The sequence below is a fragment of the Musca autumnalis genome, unplaced genomic scaffold, assembly GCF_047663935.1.
Source record: "Musca autumnalis isolate F117 unplaced genomic scaffold, ASM4766393v1 scaffold_1, whole genome shotgun sequence".
In the NCBI taxonomy this organism is placed as follows: Eukaryota; Metazoa; Arthropoda; class Insecta; order Diptera; family Muscidae; genus Musca; species Musca autumnalis.
The window spans coordinates 500,140-525,791 of NW_027411644.1; the positions used below are offsets into that span (position 1 = coordinate 500,140).

At 35.1% G+C, this 25,652-nt stretch overlaps 1 protein-coding gene across 1 annotated transcript; it reads right to left on the bottom strand.

The window, feature by feature from the left end:
• Positions 1 to 3,620: 3,620 nt before the first annotated feature.
• On the bottom strand, positions 3,621 to 25,425 carry tx (Helix-loop-helix protein delilah taxi). The gene is made up of 2 exons (XM_073981488.1): positions 24,799 to 25,425; positions 3,621 to 6,003 (listed from the first exon to the last, which is right to left on the bottom strand). The coding sequence occupies exon 2, from the start codon at positions 5,982 to 5,984 to the stop codon at positions 4,914 to 4,916; it is 1,071 nt and encodes a 356-aa protein (XP_073837589.1). The 5' UTR covers positions 5,985 to 6,003; positions 24,799 to 25,425; the 3' UTR covers positions 3,621 to 4,913.
• Positions 25,426 to 25,652: the final 227 nt, after the last annotated feature.

Genomic DNA, 25,652 nt, shown 5'->3' on the forward strand with positions numbered 1-25,652 from the left:
AAATCAAATCTGGACAAAATATTTCGATACCCAAAATTTGAACCGAATCGATTGATCCGTTCGAGAGTTATCGTGCGCACCAGCCAGCCAGACAGACAGACGGACGGACATTTCTAGATCGACTCAAAATTGTCTAAAACGAATATCGTACAAACATACTTGGGGTCTAAAACCATTATTTCGATGAGGCACATTTTTGGCCGTATCAAAGTGTAAATACCCTCTTTAGCCTAAAGGCTGAGGGTATAAAAATTGTGGAATTATGGTTATTTTGTCTCCAAGGAGCAACACAGTGCAGTTGTTGCTACAAAAAAACACAACGATTTAGCCTAGACTTAATTTTTGTAGGGTGTACGTATATGTATATACTTATCTATGTATGTCAGTGTATGCTGCATTTATATTTAAACCAGGGTTTCGGAGTCGAGGTATTTTTGGCTCGACTCCGACTCCAGACGAGTTTTTTTCACGACTCCGGCTCCGACTCCGGGTCGACTCCGAGAGTGAATTCCTATACCACTAAAAATGAATAAAATGTGGACAAATATTTAACTTGTTCCATACATATTCTTTAGAAAGGGCATTCTTTCGAATACATTCGAACATATCAATATTGTTTCTGCCGAATCTTACATTGAAAAATAGCAAAGTTAGAAAGTTTTTGTCGGTTTTCCTTTTTTGCACGAGTATATTCTGGACGGAATTCTTCCGCGTTAGAAAATCTTAAAGCTTTCAAAATATGTGAAAATGAAGGGGCAATACAAATCATAAGGGCTACATGCATTTATAAGCAATTCATCACCAAGTTTCAAACTGGATGTAAGCCAACATTTTAGTGTGCTTAACCTTGAAAGGAGACACCCAGTTGTAAAGCTCAATAAAAGCCATTTTTCATGATTTTTTTTCCGAGAAAACTACGTAACTTTTTGGCTGATTTTTTCCTTCATCTAAAAGAGAAAAATATTACCAAGGTTTAAGGCCGTCCACTAAACGCTTTTTTATTAAAGCATTTGCGGTGCCAACTCTAGGCCGAAAGCTAATCAATCAATTGTCATATATTTTTATGGCCGATTTTGAGAAAAACGAAGTTTATATGCTGCATACAAAATAAAATAAATTGTTCCCATCCAACGCTCAATATTGGCAATATTGTTCCGATCGACTTAAAAATTTTACCACATATTCTATGCTTTATATACTTTCTACTTTTTCTGATATTTATAAGTAGGAATCACTCCTTAAACTAAAATTCAGCGCTCACATTTTGAACTTTGGTGTGGAGTGGATAATTTTATTGAAATATTTGCGATATATTGTGTACACCACCCAGCACGTAGGCAGATGGATGTTTTCTGGAACTGAAAAATTAGTACACGATGAGATTTCGTGCATGAAAATATTCTACAAAAATGTTGCTAGGAAAATTTTATGTAGGGTCAGTCCACTTATCACTTTTATCCGATCCTTTCTCATGAAAACTCTATGATTATGTATTTCAATGAAGTTCGTATATGCTATTCATTGTGTAGAAAACTCGGATACACATGAACAGATTCGGTTATTTGAATGTCTACATCTAAAGCCCTCATTAAGTATATATGGAATCCTAGAAGAAAGATTCGCCGTTTGTCAGCCTACTGAGTTATGGCGGGATAAATCTGTCGTTGTCCAACAACGAATTTATGATACTCTAATTCAGAACCGTAACCATCCGAATTTCATATATAGTTAATAGATTATTCGAAAATTACCGAAATACATAAACATATGTACGTTTTTTTTTTTTTGAGAAAGTAACGGGTTAAACTGATAAAGGACAATGAAGACGTGACAATATCGATTTCTTGGATATGGGAAACCTAAATATAATTTTCGGTGGAACATTTTTGTAGAAAATTTCATTCTGTTTAACTTTTTGAGTTCAAGAACAAAAAGGACATGGGAGGAACTTTGCTAGAAGGACAGCATATTCGACAGAAAATGATGAAACAATATCTCCAAACACAGATATAAAGCTATTTTCTCAATGGTTGATGTGGGTCAATCAAAAAATTCATTATGTCATAACTCAGCTATTTCAGCTATGGGATCCTCTGGGGTTCTCAATTGGGGCTTTCATTCCGAAAAGGAATTTTTCCACCCCAAGATCTTGACTTTCATTTTGTGTCACAGGGTGTTAAGTAAGATTTCCCATAGAAACCACAATGTCTTTAATAGACTTCTCATAAAAAAAAACAAGATGAGAATACCAATAGACCTTTGTGAGAAGACCAGTAAGACTTCTGACGAAAGAGGTTAAAGGTCCAAGAAAGAGGTTAAAGGTCATAGAACTTTACTTTTGTTTGCAAAAATGTAAAGAATCAATTGGATCAACAACATAGGGATGAATAGACTACACTTCAGAGGATAGTAAATATCCTGTTAATTGTCCTTTAACTTAGTATAATATACGGTTTGCATATATGTTTTCTTTTACCTTTCTCTTAAAATAAATAATGACTTTAAAAAATGTTCTTGTTTCAAATTTAATGTTATATTTCTATAACGTGGAAAAACAAGCATTTACAATACAGAGAAGCATTCTCGGATGTCCGGAGTGGAAATTTATTACGATTTAATAAACTTTTATACACTTCAAGTCGTCAAAAATTTAAAATTTTCAGAAGAAATGCGGATATCCTGTAGCGGCCGTCATACTCTCCAGTGGTAAATATTCTCTTAAATGTATGGGAATGGTTAATGCGCAATATCCACGACTCTAGTACACAGTGCGCTTCCAAAAATTAAGAAGTTGAAGGAATAAGGCAAGCCTAGCTAAACATTATACATGATTATAGAAAGAATCCTTTCCAAACCAGGATATACCGGTGTATCCTTAATCAGGAGGGATATACTTATCTTAAATATTACTTAAAGTACTTCGTTTTCAGTATAGAGTATACATGCATCGATATTGTAATACAATATTTCTATATACCCAAGTTTTAAAGGGTGGTTCTATTCAAATGAGCCAATTTTTACTTGAATTTTTGATTTTCTTTTGTTTTTCATGTGTAATTCTTAAGTTAATTGGATTTGAATACAAATGAATGACTAAGTTTACTCAAAACACATGAAACAAAATATAAAAAAACTTAAACACTTCATATCTTGTATAAATCGGAAAAAAATTAGGTTTGGAAAAAAGTGGGGGGGGGGGGGGGGTGGTTCTATTCAAGTGAGCGGCAGTGTATTTTCTAATATGTGTTGATCATGTTTGCTGCAAAATATGAGTATGTTTGTTTGGTGCTATTTTATTATAGCAACAATATCAAATAGCATTAGCTTCGCTAGCGTCATTTATGTGTAATTTGGTGCTACGTGCTGCAGTTGTTCAAAAAAAAAAATCATTTTATTAACCTATCGTCAAAATAAAATCTATGAAAATTGCTTTATTGGTACTTCACACGATATGTTATTTTACACATCTGCTGTCACTTTGCATATACATTTTGTATATAAAAAGTGACAACCCATATGTAAAAAACATATCGTGTAAAGTACCCATTAGATTGACATAGGATTATGTTTGTTTCAGGTAGTTATTTCTCGGCAATTTCGAGAACTACACAAGCTCGAAATAATTTTGTTCACTTTTATTGAATTCATATAAAGAAAAATGTTAATAATTACATAAACAAAAATGTTAAGAAGTTTCTATTGAGGTTAGATCTTACATTGTATATCATATACACGAGTATTCGAGTTATTTGGCTAATATAAACGTTGATGAAATATGACCAATTTTGTCACTTACTTTATGAATGAGGACAATGCACAGTGGGTCCACTTGTATGGAGAAAGTGGCCAAAAATATTTAGTGTGTAAAAAATCAAGCCAATGCGCCGGTTACAGCTTTGTGCTGCTGCGAAGAGTCTTTTAAGAAACCACGAGCGTAAAATTCTCCCCCCTTTCCCCTCTGGAGGGGGTATACGGCAAGAATTGTTTTATGCTCTTAATACAAAATGACATGAACAAAGGTCCCGATTATCTTATGATGCAAAAATAGGCTTGCGGAAACAAAACAATCTCCAAAACAACATAAGATCCAACCAATTTAGAATTTTTAATATAAATCTTATAGCGTTCTTCCTGGAAGGCACGTACCGCCAACGTAAGAAAAATTTAGAAGAAGATTTCTTCATCTTGCCACTGATGCCAATTATGTTAATGTACGTGGTCAGATAACAGAGTTATACGCTAATATATCCATAGAAACCCTATTCTAGGGCAGCTTTAGTCAGCGTCCCACCATTTATAGTCTGGCACTAGATTGCAGCTGATTTTTGTACTGAATAATCTTAAACCCATGACCTACTTTGGGAAATTATTCCCGAGGTGGGCACTGGTATTCCCGAGGTGGGCACATGACTAAAACTTTAGGTGAAAGTATATGATCGAATTGGCATTACAAAATACACTAAGAAAATATGCAGGTAACTGGAATGCCACAAGACTCTAAAACACTATTTTTTTAATGAAAATTAAGCTATTACCTCCTTCTTCAAAATCCACTATAATATTTTGCTATACGTATTAGTTTCGCGATGTTTTGAATATATTTACTTGCACTTAAGATATAGGTTGTACTCACAACAAAAAATATTTGTCAAATGTTCCGACTTTTGAAGCTATTCTTAAGAAGATCGCGTTTGAATGAAACAAAAAATAATATATTTTTAAAAAGGTCCATGTCATAGCTGTCAGAGTTGCCAGATGTTGTACCAAAATTTTGACATTATTTTTTTTTATTTTTGGCCAATGGGTGGATCCACTGTGCAATGATGAGAACAATAACCATTAATAAAATAACAAACAATTTGATAATTTTTACTAAAGACTGATGTTAACTTATAATATGTTTGAGGTGTTAGTTACGTTAGAAATAGGTCGAGGGCAGACTGTTCACCGAAGTCGTCCGAATGGAATAGGTCGAACGAATTAAATGTTTCCAGGTTCATAAGAGGCGTCAGGCAGGGAGATTGTGAGCCGGAAACATGACTGGGTGAGAGAGCTAGTGAATCGATGGGCGGCTCCATTAGACGTAAACTTAGTTCAAGGGGATTTTCTAATGTATGCATATCGCTCGCCGAACATTGAAATAGATCGTTCGACATTGAAGACACGTTATGGACTCCGCGTAACGGACTTGGCCATGTTTCGGAGAGATTCATGGATTCGCCATCCGATTCCAGCACAAAATTACTTAGATCGGACATAGAAAGGCGGCAGTTTTTATTTAAGCTATTTCCCTCACAACGATAAGAACAGTTCGACGTAGGAGAAGCAGACGAATCTGAGAAAGAAGATAGCGATGCATATGCAGAAGAGCTATTTGAGGCAGGCGATGTTTCATAAAAATTGGGAATGGGCGATGATTCGTTTGTGTATCTTTGGGAGGATTTCCCTTTTCTATGGTGTCTTTTCATCGATGAAACATTTGCTTTTCCAGCATTAGACCTAGGGTCTGTTGCTTTTTCTGCTTCCAGACATGGACTGTCCTCCGGAGCACTCGAATTGGGGTTACAAGCTATGGAATCAAATAGGAATCGGTAGTCAGGTTTTTTCGGATCGACCAGAGCGTCCGAGAGGACTCTTATGTATTTCATAGCCAGACGCAGTGTTGTAATTTTTGTTAGTTTTTCACTACTTGGACCCACATCTTCGTTGGCGATGCAAGCTGGTACACAATGTCTTAGATTTTCGAATGCTGAATTGATTTCTCTCATTCTAGTCCGCTCTCGGGCATTTGCAGTTTTCCGTCGATATTTGCTTAAAGGCGCTGCTTTAGTCTTTGATTTGGTGCTGCCGCCAGTTGATGTCTTCTTGCAAAGTAATATATTGTGGAGAGATTCATTAGAGTTATCGCTGTTATACCCTTGCGAGTCAATATTTGTATACTTTCTCTTTTGCCGCTGCCGTAGAGAATATTTCTCATTGTCCATATTTTGGCAATAGTTGTATCTGCAAGAAGTAAAGAAAAATGTTTACTATAATCGTAATTGTGTTTTCGATATTTGATTTTTAGTGTTACTAAAAACAGTGACCCTATGCAACATTTCAGAGACCAGTCAGTCAGGTCTACCATAGACTAAAGAAAGTATAGACGAAGAAATACTTTCACTGAGTATGTTCGAATTGAGTCAGTCGACGGCGAACTCAATTTCTTTTCATTTCTTAAAATGGCAATAACTATAAATTTTAGGCTATTTATTCTGATAAAAGAAAATATCTGGGTAGTCTTTGGCCAGATCTATATATAAAAATATGCAACAAAATCGTGCAATTTTGTTCGAACCGTACAGGTCGCATCTATTACCCGATTCGGCTAAAAATTGGGGAAGATCATTTTCTTAGCCGTAGGAAGAACGCTATTGCTTTTGGGGACAATCGGTTCAGATTTGTATATAGCTCCCATATATATTTTCGGTCCATTTCATTAATTTGATTCACGAAACACATTATATACATATGTCCGATTTCAATGAAATTTGGAATGTGTGAAATCGGTTCAGTTTTGTCCCATATATATTTTCGGCCGACTTGAAGTAATTGAGGAGCTATTTCTTCATGTATTTTCTACCGATTCGAGGTATTTGATGCACCAAAACCGCTGTCTAATTTCGATGAAATTTTGAATGTGTGACCGTATATGGTTTAGAAATAAATGTGCCAAATTATATTGAAATCTGTCCAGATTTGGATATAGCTTTCATAAATATTTTACATATCGTCACTATAAATGCCCGAAGACGTAATCCACACGCAAATAGAAATTAGTTTTTTGAGGGAATCTGATACATAAAGCTAAAATAATACTGTGGAAATTTCACGCTTCTGCCTTTAAAAATAACGATCTTATTCAAGAAATGCCAAAAGTCGTAACAGTATACTGTAATTTTCATAAAACTCAAAAGGCGTAACCCAGATTATAGGTCTGTTCCAGAACCTGCAAGAACCTACTATTTTTTTCGGAAAAAATAGTAAAATTTAGTAGATTCTTGCAATTCTGGAACATACCATATTTGAAACTTAAACACCAGAACAAACAATGTTGTCTTTGTTTTGTTGTCTTTGATTATAATGCCAGAGGGAGGGTTTATTGAGCTGATTACGGAAATGTATAATTTCAATTTGGTCGGGGTGGGATCCGGTTATTTCACTAGAAAGTCCAGTGCAGTGGTGTTGGGTATCATGTCATCCTCCTTTTTGCATTCATAATAAGAGAGTAAACACTCCGAAACAACAGAAACAAAGTCTGTTTGTACTAGATTTGCGTTTATCGTTAAACGAGAAGTTGTCAAAGTTGAGATTTATTTACTGTGTTTTAATACCCCGTTTGCACTTATCCGTATTTAATAAACCCTCTGTGTTTCAAATGTCAATTCCATAGCGCAAACGTCAAATTAATCCTCATAAAGAAGGTTAACCCGGCAAAAATCTCTAATGCAAATGCCGCTTTATGGAGTTGTATCTGCACTATAATATGATAATTTCTGTAGCAATAAAATCAAATTAAGAATAAAATAAAATTAATTAAGAATAAAACTCAAATTTGGAAATGAAAGATAAAAGTAGCTTCATTTTCCAAATGTTAGGATGAAAAATTCGGTATAAGAACCTAGTTTTCAACAAATTTTTTGAAACCTCTTAAATTATTCGGGTATGTTCTGAGATACACTTCACCTCTCAATTCAAGCCTCACGCATTTTGTTTGTAATTCGAGTGACCAGAGAACTTGAATATAGCCCCCATATAAGGGTACAAACAATTTAAGGTATTTTGAAGGTTTTAGTCACATTTTTAACCCGATTCTGCTGAAATTTTACATTTTGACTTCTTAACTTCGGACCAAAAATGATCGTCATAGTTCAAAGTTTTAGTTTAGACAATTAAAATGGAATCACATTGTCACATTTTTTAAATTTTAGCTGAAAAAAATTCTGAATCAATATTTTGTGACAATTATTATGGAAAATAAAAAATGTAAATACAAAAATTACATATTAATATTTTTGACCAACAAATGGGATTTGTGACCATAGTGTGATTTTAAGCACACCAACATCAACATATGTACATGAGTGAAAAACAAACAAACAAACAAACGCGTGGAAAATGGGTTAAAACCAAGGTGTTTTTACATCACCATCGAGGGTATATGGTAAAAAACAAATTACTTTTGCAAATCTATTTGAAAAGAATTATTTTTTTGCGAATACATCTACGATTTTTGGTATATAAAATGTAAGGTTAACCCAGAAATCGGAAGGGAACATAAAAAAATTGTTGGATTCACCCATCTTTACCCAATTTTCTACATTCATGGTCGACATTATGGGATCCCTCATAAAACACTTCATTTTAAAGAATTTCAGTCATACTATAGAATATGTTAACAGTTCCCGCATTCTGTAATGTTCCGAAAAATTGTGCGCACGATAATTCCTGAAGGGAATCTCAACGGGACATAGATCAGGTTCGAATATGGATTATATAGGTCCATTCCTTCGATTACTTCCCACACAAAATTTGTGAATAGTGCAATTTAATGTCTTCTCTCAAATCGCTTTGCATCTTTTTGTAACAACTTGTATTCGCTGCCTCCGTTTCCAGGGGAGAGTCCATATTTCCTAACAAAATAGTCCGAAAGGTTTAAAATACCCCTATGGCATTATGTGTAGTGGCTGGAGCGCACGATAACTCTCGAACGGATCAGCACAATCGGTCAAAAATTTGGACTTCGAATTCCTGTGCTTGTTGTATATATAAAATAGAAAAATATTTGTACGTTTGTTTGTAATTTATGGACTCGAAAACCGCTGAACCGATCTTCCTGAAAAGTTAAGGGTATATTGAAAGTAAAATAGGCTATATGAAATTTTGAAATTCTGCGTCGATCTGGAGATATAGCCTCAATATCGGAGGTAGCTCCAAAAAATTTAGATTGTGCATGCTGATATCTAACGAACGGTTACGGTTACATATACAGTCTCCAAATTTGAAATTTGGTCTAGAAATAAATTTTCCAAACTATATTGAAGTCGCTTCAGATTTGGATATAGCTCCCATATATTTTCGGCCGATTTCGTGTATTTTAGGCAAAAAATAAATATATAATAAGAAATAAGTATGCCAAATTATATTGAAATCGGTTCAAATTTGGATATTTTGGATATATATTTTCGGCCGATTTCATGTTTTTATGCACCAAACTCTCTATGTATGTGCAATTTCCATGAAAATTGGAATATGTGACTGAATTTGGTCTGGAAATAAGTATGCCAAATTATATTGAAATCGGCTCAGATTTGGATATAGCTCCCATATATATTTTCGGTCGATTTCGTGCACCATACACAGCACTGAACGGGTAGAGAACACTTTCTTATATCCTTTATTTGTTCAGTAACACGTTCGCGGACGTGAATGATATAGCATTAATTTTAATGGTGAGGTAGGATGACGTGAATGCTTAATCTTTAGTCATTTACTTATATACAATCGCGTGGTTTTGGGATTATTGTACATAATACGACTAATTTCATACATATCCATAATATAATAACTAAAAATTATAATAATATTAACAATTAATAAACTATTAATGTATCGACAAATTATCCTTCTGAAGAAATATCATCACCCTTAAATGATGATATTGAAATAATTGCCGTAAAAGTTCATCTTAAGCACATAACTATATATCACTTGTTCTTACATACCCCCTGGATCAAGTATTGATGTATACGAAAAACATAACTCCCGTATTCTTCTGTCTTTTGAAACATCAAAAGCAAATGATATTTTGATAGCCCTTGGGGATTTTAACTTGCCTCACATTAAATGGATAGAAAATTCTGAATCCAGTGACCTTGTACCTACAACTATAAATGATAATACAAACCAATTTATTGGTCCTCTATTTCCGGAGGATTATCACAAATTAATGGAATTCGTAACTCTCTTGGTAAATTGCTTGACCTAATATTTGTTAACCAGCCTTCTGATATTCTACCAGCTTATTGCGATCCTTTAGTGCGCCCGGAAGACAAGTATCATCCAACCATATTAATACCACTCCTTTTATCTTCTCGATCTAATAATGTCACAAATGAACTAAACAAAACAGCATTGGTCTATACTTCAATCTTTTGACTTGCTTGATGAGATGTTACATATCTTCTATTCTACTTTTGAAAATGGCATATCTAAAGCTGTCCCAAAAATTAAAATCGCCAAAAGTTCAGGTCCACCATGGAATCCCACATCGTTATCTAGGCTAAAGAACTAGAAAAAAAGCTTTACAAGAAATATATAAAAGTGGTTCCCCTTCCGATTTTGCAATTTACGCAATCATCAGATCCAAATATACCCTTCTTAACAATCGACAATATAGAAAGTATATATCGAAAACCAAGGATGAATTGATTACTAACCCTAAAACCTCTTATGGATTTATTAAATCAAAACGCCAGTCGCGCACATTCCCAAAAATCCTAAAATTTAAAACCATTGTTGCAGAGGATGACATCACCATTTCAAATACGTTTGCATCATTTTTTAAAACTACCTACTATCTACAAATCTTCCCTTATTAACCGTTTCCGAAGTATTGTCCAATCTAAAATCTCTAAAAAATACAACAAGCTCAGGTCCCGGTGGAATACCTTCTTGCATTCTGAAAAACTGTGCCGAATATCTTGCACTTCCTCTTTGTGAAATGTTTAACAAATCGATTCACACTGGTTATTTTCCCTTATTGTGGAAACAATCATTCATTGTTCCTTTATTTAAATCAGGTAGTAGAACTGAAGTTTCTAATTATAGGGGCATTGCTAAATTGAACACAATCCAAAAATTGTTTAAAAAGATGGTTACTAAACTACTGTCCTTTCATGTTTCTTCTATTCTGTCAAATCGTCAACATGGTTTCCGGAAAAGTCGGTCTACCATAACAAATTTGCTTGAACTACTTCAATTGTAAATGAAGCCTTCAGCAATAGTTGCCGAACAGATTGCATTTACAGCGATTTTAGTAAGGCTTTTGACAAAGTAAATCATGAAATATTGTTACTCAAATTAAAATCTATTGGGTTTTCAAATTCATTATTGAAATGGATTAAATCTTATCTATGTAATAGAGAGCAAATGGTTAAATTTGGTGCTGCAATATCCAATAAAATAAATGTCTCATCTGGGGTTTCACAAGGGAGCCATCTTGGACCGGTATTATTTACATTGTTTATAAATGCCCCACCCAATTGTTATACAAAACTCTAATGTTCTTATGTTTGCCGACAATGTCAACATATTCAGTTCTTTTTTTAAAGAAAAACATAGAAAATTCAAATTGAATGGGAAATGTTTGTTATCATTTGAAAGAACATTCTTTGGCATTTACTTTTTACGTTTATGCCTATCAAATGTTGACCGCGTCTACGTCCTAGACGGTATGTCTGTAGAGTATAAATTTCGACAATTCGTTCAAACATTTCGGCAGGTAACTGACGGTTGACACGCGTGATGTTGTGCCCAAAGGCCTGAATCGAAGAGGGGTTGTCCGCATACACTTTAGACTTTACATATCACCACGTAAAAAGTCTAACGGTGTGATAAATCCCATGATTGAAGACATGTAGGGGAAGTTGGGACGTCTTGTTGAAACCTTAAGGTTTCTCTTAACCCAAATATGGCTATTTTCCTTGTCGCATTTAGCCAGAAATGGGCCTCCTCGCTAAAAAAATTAGCTTGAAACACATCCCCCAATAAACGTGAATTTTCGTAATAATGTTGAACGACTAGTAAACGTTGTTTAGGCGTAAGTCTTTCCATGATGAAAAGCCAAACAATACTAAACAGAAATAATATTAGAGCACGGCACGACTCACATGTGATCTGCCAAAGAGAGCCCATTGAAAAAAGTACCCCAAGTTGGATCACCCGTTATTAATAATGTTATTTTTTGATACCAATAAAACGTTTTAATTGAAATTTTGTGATAATTATGTTTTTGCAATAATTTAGTTGACTAACTGTATGTCAAATAAATCGAGATAATGCACTTAATCATCATATAAGTGCATCGTCTAAACCAAATTTTATCCTCCAAATTAAATTATGAAAAATATATACAAATTTACGTGCCCGGACATAACTCCCAAAATGATTTTGAGCGTTATGTCCGTTGGGAGTTATGTCTGTGAAGCAAAGCGGACATTGTGTCTAAAAACGTTGGGGAAACTTTAAAATAATGTGAAAGGAACTTCCAAGACGTAGTTGTGGCTTTTTTTCCGATATACGCCCTAGATGTGTTCGCAGAAGAAGTTTTAAAAACTATTTAAAATTTTTATATTTAAATTTTAATTTTTATATAAGGGACAATTTTTGATTTGAGGGTATTACGATATTTCCCCCAGACTATGGGGGACCTGTAGGGATAAGAAAATTTTAAAATTTTACAAATTTGTTTTTTTTTTCAAAATAGTCTGGCTTAATCCCATTGTTGTTGTTCTATTATTTTAAAACAACTAATTTATTAGTGGAAAAAGGTTGGCATTGTTCGCCAAGGGGTAAGGCAGGGAAGAATAGTTTCGATCCACGCCACTGGATTTCAACAGTTCCCTTGTTTCTTGTTTGTGGATATTCTCCACCGAAGTTATATTTCAATAACTTCTTCTATAAGAAACTTTTTATACCCAAACAAGTATAAAGGTGAACAAAGAAAAAACTTCAATAAGAAGTTTTTCTTTGGCAACCTAACACAACTCCGACGAAAGTGTTTGCGAAACAAACCAAACCTTTTCCCACTGCTATGTGTCGTCGAATTTCGACGAATGCACATAACAAAATGTAGTTGGTAGCTTGCCAACCATACAAACGGTGCCAGTGTTTCTTAAATCGAACATTTTACTAAGATGCCCCAATACAACTAATTTAAGTCGTACTTTTTACTAATTAAAACCGATGAGACAACTATTGTTAATAATATTCCGTTGTTGCTTTGGTTTTGCACTCCTCATTCTCAAGGATCAGTCAATATTGTGGTTGCTGTTATCCCATCCAACTACAAAGTGCAGAAAGTACTTGTTGAACGCTATCTGTACATAAAAAAGAACAACTGGACACAAAATATTACATTTTAAGACATTTTAACGAATCCAAAAATTGAATTAATGCGTAATCCTGAATTTTGTTGCTTTTGATATGCGCAACACTGTAAATGGTATCCCATAAATAAAGTTTAATCAACATTTGTCCAATTTGGGGTTCGATTCTGTATTGGGCAGGGCAGATGTATGATTGGGCCTTTAAGGAGGTGTGAAAAATAATAGAGCTAACGCAAGTTAACAAGAATATTTCTTAAGAAAATTTTAATTTTACCATTAAAATCTTAGCAGAAAATTTAGTTATCCTTCCTAGCATTATTTTCCAGGATGAATTCCGCATCACTAATTACAATTTAGAACCCGGAAGGGACTGAACCCACATGCGGGCCCAGAAATACAGAAAATACCCAATAAGGATCGTGAATATGCGGCAAATAAGAAAACAATATTTGTAATTGTGAATGGAATTGGCTAAACTTCTAACAAAAAATAATAATCTTGGCTGAAATGAACTCTAATAGAACTTTTGTATTGTTTAAGAATAGTGTAAAAGTATTTATTGGAAGAAAAAACAAGAGATTTTGAAGTAAAGACAGGATATGTTTATGCATGTCCCCAGATGACCATGTGATTTAGCCTATGGCTGAACATTTCCTTGACAGATGGTAAAAAAGTTCGTTTAATTTGAATAGATAAAAATTATGTAACAAATTGAGACCATTTTCATTCAACTCTGATAATTCCACTCATCTTCAATGTTTTGAAAGGTCAGAAGTGCTGAGCAATTCAGGTTCTAGGCACAGATGAGTTTCCTACGAGAACATGGATAAACATATCCTGTCTTTACTAAAAAGTTTCGTGATTTTTCTTGCAATAAATACTTTGAGACTATTTTTAAACAACACGTACTATGTTATACCCTACACCACTACCCCTGTGCATAAGCTTTTGACTGGTAAAATCCAAAGTATTAAAATTGGGATAGCTTAGCGCCTTTGCTCTGAATGTCTTCATTAATACAGGTCAATTTTGTTGAAACGCATTTAAGTGCATCGCCAGTACAACTCAAATAAAACAAGTAAGAAAGTATCAGTCCGCTTTGTCGACAGAGATATACCCTCAGCATATGTTAATACAAACGTTGAACTTTTGTGGGGGAGGTACCCGAAGGAGAGGATATGATATGGGCCATTTTATAAGTTAAATTAAATTTGGAGAAAATATTAAGAGATCAAAAGTTTGGACCAAATTGGTTGCCCCGTTCAAGAGATATCGTGCATACCATTTTTGTGACATTTTGATAAATATTGGGGGGAAGTACCGGAAGTTGTGGGCCAAATTTTGGACCAAATCGGTTGACAAAATATTAAGAGATCAAAAGTTTGGACCAAATTGGTTGCCCCGTTCAAGAGATATCGTGCATACCATTTTTGTGACATTTTGATAAATATTGGGGGGAAGTACCGGAAGTTGTGGGCCAAATTTTGGACCAAATCGGTTGACAAAATATTAAGAGATCAAAAGTTTGGACCAAATTGGTTGCCCCGTTCAAGAGATATCGTGCATACCATTTTTGTGACATTTTGATAAATATTGGGGGGAAGTACCAGAAGTTGTGGGCCAAATTTTGGACCAAATCGGTTGATCAGTTCGCTGTGATATTCGTTATTATTATTGAAATCGCAAAAATGAAATGTTGGGTTCTATTAGCGGCTAACGGCTATACTTTACATCGTTGCGAAGGTGATTTTTTCTACTTTCTTTTGCAGGCTTGCTTTTGATATAACACATATAGAAGCGGAGATATTCGCTTTGAAATAAAATGTTTCTCCAAATAAGTTTTTTGCCCATTCCGACCCCTGAATATTATCCGACCATCACCAAAATGTATAGGCTTCTTCCTCTCCGGGACCTTTATCAACATCCAAAATTGATGATTGGATTAAAATTGCGACCTGTATCGTGATTACAAGGTTTAGATTGACAGACGGGCGGACGGACGGACATTCATTTTGGTATATATATGTATGGGTCTTCGACCATTATTTCGATGCGTTACAAACTTTTTGGCCAGAACCAATTTAAAATACCCTCCCCACATAGTGGTGTAGGGTATAAAAAGACCAATATTTCGAGGTACTATTACATTATTTTTTACCAAAGGTATCACAAAAACTTTAAGACCCCGTACAGCATTGTAATTTGTTACAATTTAAAAATCTGGGAATACTTTCTTTCACTTTTCTGTCATGATTGCGACATTTTGTAACATGGAATGTAAATGTAGTTCTATGGAAGAAAATCACCACAATAAAAAAAAACACTTATATGTTAGGCAGTAGTAGTTCAGATATCTAATAGTATGTTTAGATTTATAAGTCCACTCGATTTCAAATGTCAATTCCATAGCATATACGTCAAATAAAATCGAGTGGATTTGAAACTAGGATTTATTTGACATATACGCTATGAAATTGAGATTTGAAATCGAGTGGATTTATAAATTTGAACATACTCTAACTGCTATATTCATGTTGGTTTTCAAGTTAATTTTCGTAAATTGCCGAAATATTTCTCCTAGAAATAAAATATAGACCAAAAATTTCATTTGGATATATTCCCCACAAAAGTTCACACGCTGAGAACTATCTCCTCATTATCCAAAATTATTGGCATCTTACTTGACCACAATTCTTACCTCGTATAAAAATGTTTCAGTCTTAAACTATAACTGCGAACTCTAGCGTGGTTATGGTAACTATGCACACAATTGTAACTGTGGAATTTCTGTATATACTACTAGGCTGTAACTGTGTTATCTGAGCACGTACATCAACGTAATTGGCATCTATGGAAAGGTCAAGAGATCGTCTTTCAAAAATAACTCAAGTGGGCGGAATGTGTCTACTAGGAATATAGGTGACGATCCGGTCAAAATTGCGACCTGCACAAGCACATCTTTCAGCCATAGAGGATACTAAATTATTAATTATTGCAGGCGATATTGCTTCACAGGCTATTTTTGCGGCTTCCAATAAATCTTCTTTGGTTTTGCATTTTTATACCCTACACCACTATGTGGGGAGGGTATTATAAGTTGGTTTTGGCCAAAAAGTTTGTAACGCATCGAAATAATGGTCGTAGACCCATACTTATATATACCAAAATGAATGTCTCGACGAGCTGAGTCGATCTGGCTATGTGTGTCCGTCCGTCAGTCCGTCCGTCCGTCCGTCTGTCCGTCTGTCCGTCTGTCCATCTAAACCTTGTAATCACGCTACAGGTCGCAATTTTGATCGGATCTTCACGAAATTTTGCATGTTGATGGGGGTCCCGGAGGGGAAGAAGCCTATTGATTTTGGTGATGGTCGGATAATATTTAGGGGTCGGAAAGGGCAAAAAACTTAGGTGGATAAAAAGACAACGTTTTTTTCCAAAGCGAATATCTCAGCTTCTATATGGGGTATACCAAAAGCAAAACCTGACAATTAAAGTAGAAAATATCACCTTTCTAATGATGTAAAGTAAGTGCTCGTAGGTGATCAAACAACGAAGATATCACAATATTAGCAAATAAAACCCCAATTTTCATTTTTGCGATTTTAATTATATTGACGAATATCACAGCTTTAGTTGTAAAATTTCCAAAAGCAAAGCCTGACTATGAAAGTAGAAGATCCCGTCTTTACAATGATGCAAACTAGGTCGGCGTAGGTAACCAAATGACGGAGATATCGCAATAGTCGATAATGCATCCCATTTTCCGATTTTTTTGTAATCACGCTACAGGTCGCAATTTTGATCGGATCGTCACGAAATTTTGGGGGTTAATGGATGTCCCAAAGAGAAAGAAGCCTATTGATTTTGATGATGGTCGGATAATATTCTGGGGTTGAAATGGGCAAACACTTATTTGGGGAAAGGTCAACGTTTTATTTCAAAGCCAATATCTCTGTTTCTTTTAGAGGTATATCTAAAGCAAAACCTGGCAAGGAAAGTAGAAAATATCACCTTTACAACAATGTAAAGTAGGTTGTCCTAGGTAGTCAAATAGCAGAGATATGGCAATAGTCGATAATGCATCCCATTTTCCGATTTTTTTGTAATCACGCTACAGGTCGCAATTTTGATCGGATCGTCACGAAATTTTGGGGGTTAATGGGAGTCCCACAGAGGAAGAAGCCTACTGAATTTAATGATAATCGGATAATATTCAGGGGTCGGAATGGGCAAAAACTTATTTAGAGAAAAGGTCTACGTTTTATTTCAAATCCAATATCTCTGTTTTTTAAGAGGTATATCAAAAGCAAAACCTGGCAAGGAAAGTAGAAAATATCAACTTTACAACGATGTAAAGTAGGTTGTCATAGCTGCTCAAACAACAGAGATATCGCAATAGTCGGTAATGCATCCCATTTTCTGATTTGCTTGTAGTCACGCTACAGGTCGCAATTTTGATCGGATCGTCACGAGTTTTTTGGGAGTGGATGCGGGTCCCACAGAGGAAGAAGCCAATTTAGTTTGGTGATGGTCGGATAATATTCAGGAGTCGGAATAAGCGAAAAGTTTATGTGGAGGAAAGTCAACGTTTTTTTCTTATGCGAATATCTCCGCTTCTGGTTGGAGTATTCCAACAGGAATACCCGTCAATGGAAGAAGAAAAGATCTCGTTTATATTGATGCAAAGTATGTTGGCGTAAGTGAGCAAACCGAGATATTGCAAAATTCAGTAATAAACCCAATTTTTCCATTTTTTGTAATCACGCTACAAGTTGGAATTTTGATCGGATGGTTACGAAATTTAGGGGGTAGATGGGGGCCCCACAGAGGAAGAAGCCTATTGATTTTGGCGATAGTCGGATAATATTTAGGGATCGGAATGGGGAAAAACTCATTTGGAGACAAATTCAAAGTTTTATTCTTTGTGAATATATCGGCTTCTAGTAGTGGTATTCCAACGGCAAAGCCTGTAAATGGAAGAAGAAAATATTACGTTTACATTGGTGTAAAGTAGGTTGGCGAAGGTGGTCAAACAAGGGAGATACAACAATAGTCGATAATGCATCGAATTCTTCAATTTTTTGCAATCAAGCTACAGGTCGTAATTTTGATCGGATGGTCACGAAATTTTGGTTGCTTATAGGGGTCCCAGAGAGAAAGAGGCATATTATTTTTGGTGGTAGTCGGATTATATTCCCTAAAAGAAATGTTTAGCAGTGAAAAGCTTATGCACAGGGGTAGTGGTGTAGGGTATCACATGGTCGGCCCAATCCCGACTATAGCCTTTGCTCACTTGTTTGTTGTTGATTTTTTGAGTTAACTATCTCCACCAAGTCCAAATCAAGAGCTTAGATAAGGGGATTGGGCAGGTCAACGGAGAACTTCTGTCGAATGGTTTTGGAATCACTCCTTAACCACTTTCGATACATGTTTTGGCTCGTTGTCTTCCTGGAATGTCCATTTAAGTGGCATCTCTTCTTCAGCATAAGGCAACATCACGCCTTTTAATACGTTAGGATACTTGAAAAAATCCATAATACCATTAATTTTATGAATTGGTCCAATCCCTTGGGCCTAGAAAAAATCTCAGATCATTATTTTCCGCCTCCATGGTTTACAGTGCCTTTGCAATATTGAGGTTTAACCTTTGCCCATTTGGTCCACGCCTTATGCCCTCTAAATATTTTAAATTAAACTATTGGATACTGCTGTTCAGATGGGTTTTGGCAAAATCCAGTCTGGCTTTTTCATTTATTGTCGTAAGAAGACGTGAGAAAGAAGAAGATGCAGTAGCATTATTTTTGGATGAATATCAACACTATCGGATAATGTTTTGGTATAGCCCCCATATGGCGGTGCCTCCCGATTTTCAGTATTTTGATGGATTTTGGATACATTTTCCGAAAACTAATTATTTCGCCTGCAATAATTAATAATGTAATATCCTCCACCGTGGTGCAATGGTATGGCAACCGGCCTGGCAACATCAAACATTTTTCAGCGGTGGCAAAATACCCCTCAGTAATGTTGGCGACATTTCCTGAGTATTTCAGCCATGTAAAACTTCTCTATAAAATTGTGTCTTAAGACATGCCGTTCGGACTCCCATATCATTGAGCTAAATATGAATCGGGGTGCACTCATTGATATGAGAGAAGCCTCCCTTGTCCCTTCAGGGATGTTTGTGGAACAATTTATTTATATATTTTAATATCCTCTATGCCTAAAAGATGTGCTTGTGTCATTCAGAATAAAGGATACGCAATAAAATATAGATTTCAAATTGGGGAGTTCTTTAGTTTTGTACGCTTATATTTGTGACTTAAAATGTTTTTTGAATTTTAACTTTTGTTTACTAAATTCTGAAGTCCTTATGTTTGTGTTTTGCAATATTGCAATAATATAGGTATAAACAAATAAATAAATAAAAAGAAAAATACAAAAAGTACAACTTTGTTTTCTTAAAAAATATATGATTTAAAAAATGTACTGAGGGGGTGGTTTAGTTTTGGCGGATACTGTATAAAGATTTTGAATCAAATAGAAAAAATTAGGGAGTACATACATATGTATCTATATAGGAATTCAGTTATAGTTTTTTTTGAGGGGGTTTTCAGACTTAAACCACTATAACTTAGCCATTTGTTAACCGATTTAAACAAGTAATAACTTGTTCTAAAGATATTATTCACCCCTTTAAAAGGAAGAAGGATCACTGGAAATCCGTTGTGAAAAAAGAAGATATGTCCGTTTAAATTTGAAAATGTAAGAAACCCAGATGTTCACTACTTTTACCGTTATAAAAAAATAAAACGAAGTGACCCCAACGAACTAAAGGCATTGTCGTTGTCCATGGATCCCAACACAATAGAATTTTGCTTCAGAACGCTTGAATAATTTTCTGGTCAATTTTTGTAGCACAATGTCATTTATCGACATTTTCCGAAAAGTTTGCACATTCTTAAGACCAAAACTGCCAGAAGGAGCATTCCAATGCTTTTGCGATGTATTAGAGAGTTTTCAATTACTGTCTTGGCTATAATTTTTGTCTTTGTGTTGAGTCGAAAATCTCAATGGTTTGGCTGTTATATGCCAAACTCAAAATCGGGAGGCTCGATTTTCACGGTAGATATATGGTCCAGTGGACTTTTTTGCTCAGTTCAATCCCAGGAATCAGAAACGCGAAGGGCTCATTAAGGTTTTTTCCTTCCACACAAATCGCCCCACCCTAGTATACATACATGCCATTCCTTTGGTTTTCGATTAAGAAAATACTCTTACTAAGTTCCTAACAAGTCCCTGAATTTATATGTATGTAACAATTATGATTAACTTAAGTTTTTCACACATTTAAATTATTCATCGAAAATGTAAAAAATAGATGTTTTAAATGGCTTTTGTTTTAGACCAAATGTGTGGAAATACGTAGATCATATGAAGCTTTATAAGTGTGGAACGACAGATAAAAGAAAAACTTAAAGAAAATGCAAAACCCCCACAAAATATATGAAAATAACCGAGTTTTACGTTAATTGTTGCAAACATTTTTGTGGCGTTTAAACAAGCGACCAATGACAATATGTGGGTTAATCATAGTAGATTGTGACTAGTAGACTAATTTAATTCAACAACTGTATTGATATCTTTTGTTTCTTAAATTATCTACTACACATACATAATTGTTAGATATCTCCGTTTTATTAGCTTTCACAGGGAAAATGGCCCTCCAACATCGTCTTTAAACCCCGATCATCGTGTAGATTGTAAACGGGTTCTTATGACAAACACTGGTTAGTCGAACATTTTCATTCGCATGTGGGTCAATTCATCCCACATTGAGTTATTGATAAATAAGTTTTATAGCCCAGCTGGATGATCACACCCACACAAATGGTTGGTGACAAATGAAGCTTGAAATGTCTGTCTATTGCCAAGACATTAAAATACGGCGCGGGAATGCTAAAGTATGACATCGTCAAAGCGCCGGAAACATTACGACTGGGTTCATTGACGAGGTTTAGGGTGCGTTAATTTCCACCGAACTTATCAAAAATAGTATTTTGTATGGGCGGTTGTTTGTTGTTCTACGTGAATTAATTGTCGCTGTCGTAGAGTAGATTATGGCATTGTGGATCTCCTCATCAATGTGATAACCATACTATGGTGGTCAATCAAACTTTATTTACGAATGTGGACTGAACATCCTATCAGTTAGATATCCATAACAGAAACGAGCTTCAGCGAATGCAAGATGCATTCTATGTCATCCGTTGTTGAGACATGTAAGGAAGGGTCGATTGTAGCAATTTCTAAACATTAGTTTAGAACTATGTAATTTATGTGAAAAAATAAAGTCAACAACTTGAGGTTTGAAACCACTAAAATAATGCAATAAATGATCGGTACATATTCATCTCGCAAAACAGAATCGTGATGAGTGTTTGCTTTTGTCAAAATATTAGTTGCTACCGATCTTGTTATTTATTCATTGGTAATGGGCTCCTTATAAGGAGAAAATACATAAATATGAGTTGTATTAGAACATAAACACAAGTAATATTATTGATACTATGGGAACAAACTATGTACAACATATTACACTCAATCTTGTCGACATATAAGATTGGTGTAGTTTATTTCGTGGTTTGGAGTATCACATGGAATTTTCTAATTAGTCGCGAATGTTTTGTTTTTCATTGCAATGCCGATGTAATCGATGGACCATTGATATGACAATCTTATGTTGAATTCACAGTTTATTACAATGTAATGTAGCTCCGCAAAGAGTATGTGTGTGCAATTTCAAGGAATCTATGAACTAAGCGCTGATAGTATCTAAAAAAGCTATAGAGAGAGAGGGTGGTCAGTCGTTTAATGTGACAATCCGTACGCAGCCGTCGAAATCTGTGAGTAACCTTCGGAAAATGGAATATCGTTATACCAATATTGACACTTGTATGTCTGTATGTGGTTATCGTATACACCTCCGGCACATACATCTGTCTTTATACCTGCATCCTTGACTGACTTTGGCCAAAGATGGTATGAGTATGTGCTACAAGTTGTAGCCGGCTCTTCTGTGGCCAAGTTGCAGAAAATGACAACTGATTGAAGTTGTCTGTCTATTGATTTGGCCAGTTGGCGTTACAGTCACTGGACTATACAGTAGCTACCAGACATGGCTGTATCATCTGTGCATGAACAACAAATTGTATTTGATGTCAGCAACACATAAAGCGACAACAGGAAAGTTACTTTTCCTAATAGAGGCTGAATTGATATGAGGTACATTTGATTTAGTGGCACACATTTTGTAAGGTGCAGGCAGATATCCCGGCTAGTGATAACCACATTCCGTATGCCGAAAAGGAAGAATAATAACTCTGGGTTCCTTACATTTGTATCTGTGCGTATTTCCAATGTTGCGATTTGATTTAAAGTTTGTATTTGATTTATAGCAAATTAGTCAATATTATATTATGTTGACCTTTTTGATTATTACATATTATTTTTTAAACTATACATAGTAGTGGTTTTTTGACAATTATGAACGTTGCAAAAAGTTATAACCCTAATATTCAGCTTGTCAAGTAATTGTTTTCGAACCAAGAAAAGGGAACATTTTTTTGTGTATATTTATGAAAAACACAACCCAACAATAATAACCAAAACCAATAACTACATGTAATGCAAGTCGTCAAATACATGTTTTCGTAAAGTAGTGGAGGTTCCAAAATATTTTCTGTAAATACTGTATAATCTCGATAATTCGGACACCATGTGTTTTAGCGATGTCCGAATTAAGTTTTCGATGTGAACGATAAAACAAGTGCATCGTCCATATTTTGCAAAAAGCTAACCAGATATCAATAAACTTTTTTGTTGCCAATGCCAAACTACAAGTATTCTTTTAATAAATAAGCGATATGTACATAAATTCCTCTATTATGAAATGTTTGTCTTCTTTAACAAGCGACTTTTTGAATCAGTTTATAAAGATTTTTGTTCTGCTTCACCAAGACGATTAGAATTCAAATTCGTTCGAACAACGGCCAAATATCCGTTAATGTATAAAAACACATTTGCATTTGAAAAACGATAAGTTCTAGGACAGAGAAGCCATTACATAGTCGATACGTCCGAAGATTTGCTTTACCACCAATGAAACCAGGTAACGTAATTTGGTGACTATGTGGGTTCGAGTCCATGGCTTTCCTTTTTCACTTGCAAATAATTTCAGATCATTAAGCTTAACTCTAAACGAGAAAATTAATAAAAAACAAACTTTGTTTTTTTTGAAAAAAAAAATTATAAGCAGCAAATATTTTCCTTGCTTTGATGCTTTCTAGTTATTCCTTTCCAATAGAACAATTATTTTCTCAGACATCCTCCGCTCAAACAATGCCGTTCGTCTGCGATATATGTGGGGTGAAGATAATTCTCATCTCCCTCATGTTTAGATACAATTTACGTACAAATGTGGAGACAACAAACAAGTTTTTTCCTGCAGAAAGTTTTACATACATATATATTTTTTCTATATCGGGAATGAAGTTGTTGGAAAATATATGAGTGCCCGGATGACTGGGTTTAATTTTTTGGAGGGTGTCCGGATAACCGCGATGTCAGGATTTTCGAGACTATAATGTACTTGAAATGACATTTTATGAATTTAATTTTTAATAAGGATTAACTAATAACAAGTATCAACAATATTAGGTATACTAAGAGAGTGACCATATGGACCAAAGTACCTCTATTACTTTTCGAAAACATTTATTTGACAACTTGCATTACATGTAGTTATTTGTTATTGTTGTTGTACTACGTGTGTTAATTTTTATTTAAAAATTATATTTTTAATTAGTCTCGGTACACAAGAGAGCGATTTCATTGAAAATTTCTTGAAATTAGGCGTTCTTAGATCGGGTTCCTCACTACATGAATTTCATGATATTACTCTACTATGGAACTCGATCTAGAGAAGCATAATTGCATGGAATTTTTTCAATGAAATCACTCTAGTGTGGACCGGGACTTAGATAAGTCGACCAACTATTTTTTTGCAAAAAACCCGAAATTAATACAAAAACATGTTAGTTTTCTTTGTTCGATAGGGTTAATATGGTCGTTGCAAAAGCCCAACTGATTGAGTAAGATGACATTTCAAAATTTGTATTCGTTCTACAAAAACAACACATTTGACAGTACACATTTAAATGTCAGACACAACTCTAAAAAGTGGTCATAAATTCGCCGTTGCAAGTACCTTATTTAATGCCCCTCGATATATACAATTCAAAAATCGTATCCATCCATATAACTGCCAATGTTGGTGGTTTGCAAATGGTTATTTAATCCTACGAACTGACATTTCCTTGACGACTACCGATAAAAAAAATAAAGTATTGTCACTATTTGTTCATTGGTTCCCTAACTGATATCCCAACCAACTGAAATCAATATCCATACTCGTATTACTTAAAATGAGGCTATATTTTGTGTAGGGTAGGAACAATTTACAGGAAGGATTGTCGGTGTAATGACACTAGATGTTACCGATACTTAGTTAAAACTCCACATATACATACTAATCTCCAGTGTGGGATGAAGTTAATGTGGATATACTAGTGATTGTGGAAATATTTACCTAAATGAAAATTAAACAGCTTTCCTTTGAATGAAATCTGTGATAGTATTCGTGTTGAGATTTGGACCCAGTAACTACTTATACATCTACAGGTGACTATGGCTATGCCCGGGTTACCGATTAGAATACTTCCGACTTTACTAATTATTCGTTCGATGATGACTATGTAGCTGATGACACATGGATTTTTGAAGAGAATACTTCTGAGGATTGCGCAGACTTTGCATTTCCCTCAGCCTGAATGCTTCAGGGGAGATGATATGTAGTCAGCAGGGGCATGGAAGATTATGTTGTCCGTAAAGATATTGAGCTTGTTGATGTTCTTATGTGCCAAGATGTTGTCATTTGGTATTCCGTATTGCTCCCACAAATGCTAAACACTGTGTGGTGGTTTACTGCAGCACGTTGATTTGTTTTGCGAGTTGAGTTCTAAAAATAGGATTATTACGCGTCACTCGGCGTCAAATGAGTGTGAGACCGTATGTGGGATAGTGAGCCGAACGACCGATGAGAACGGTGTGTTTCAAGTATATTTTTTACTCTGTTGTACGGTTCATATGAGTTGTGCGCTCAAATAATTTTATTAATGGAAACGCGTCCGAATGCGGTGTTTGTCAAATTTGCACTGAATAAAATGGATTGTTGTTGATATCATCGAGCAATGAAAATAAGCATCGTATAGCCGCAGCGGCGCATAGCACGTTGTTTTGTCGCAACTGAGGAGACATAAATCGATACCAAATAGTATCTTGTACTCATAAGAAGTGGCACTGTGAATGTGTGCGTGAGTGAAAACTTTTGTGTTTATCCAAATATCCAAATAAACCAACCAACCAACGATCGATGCCGTCTAG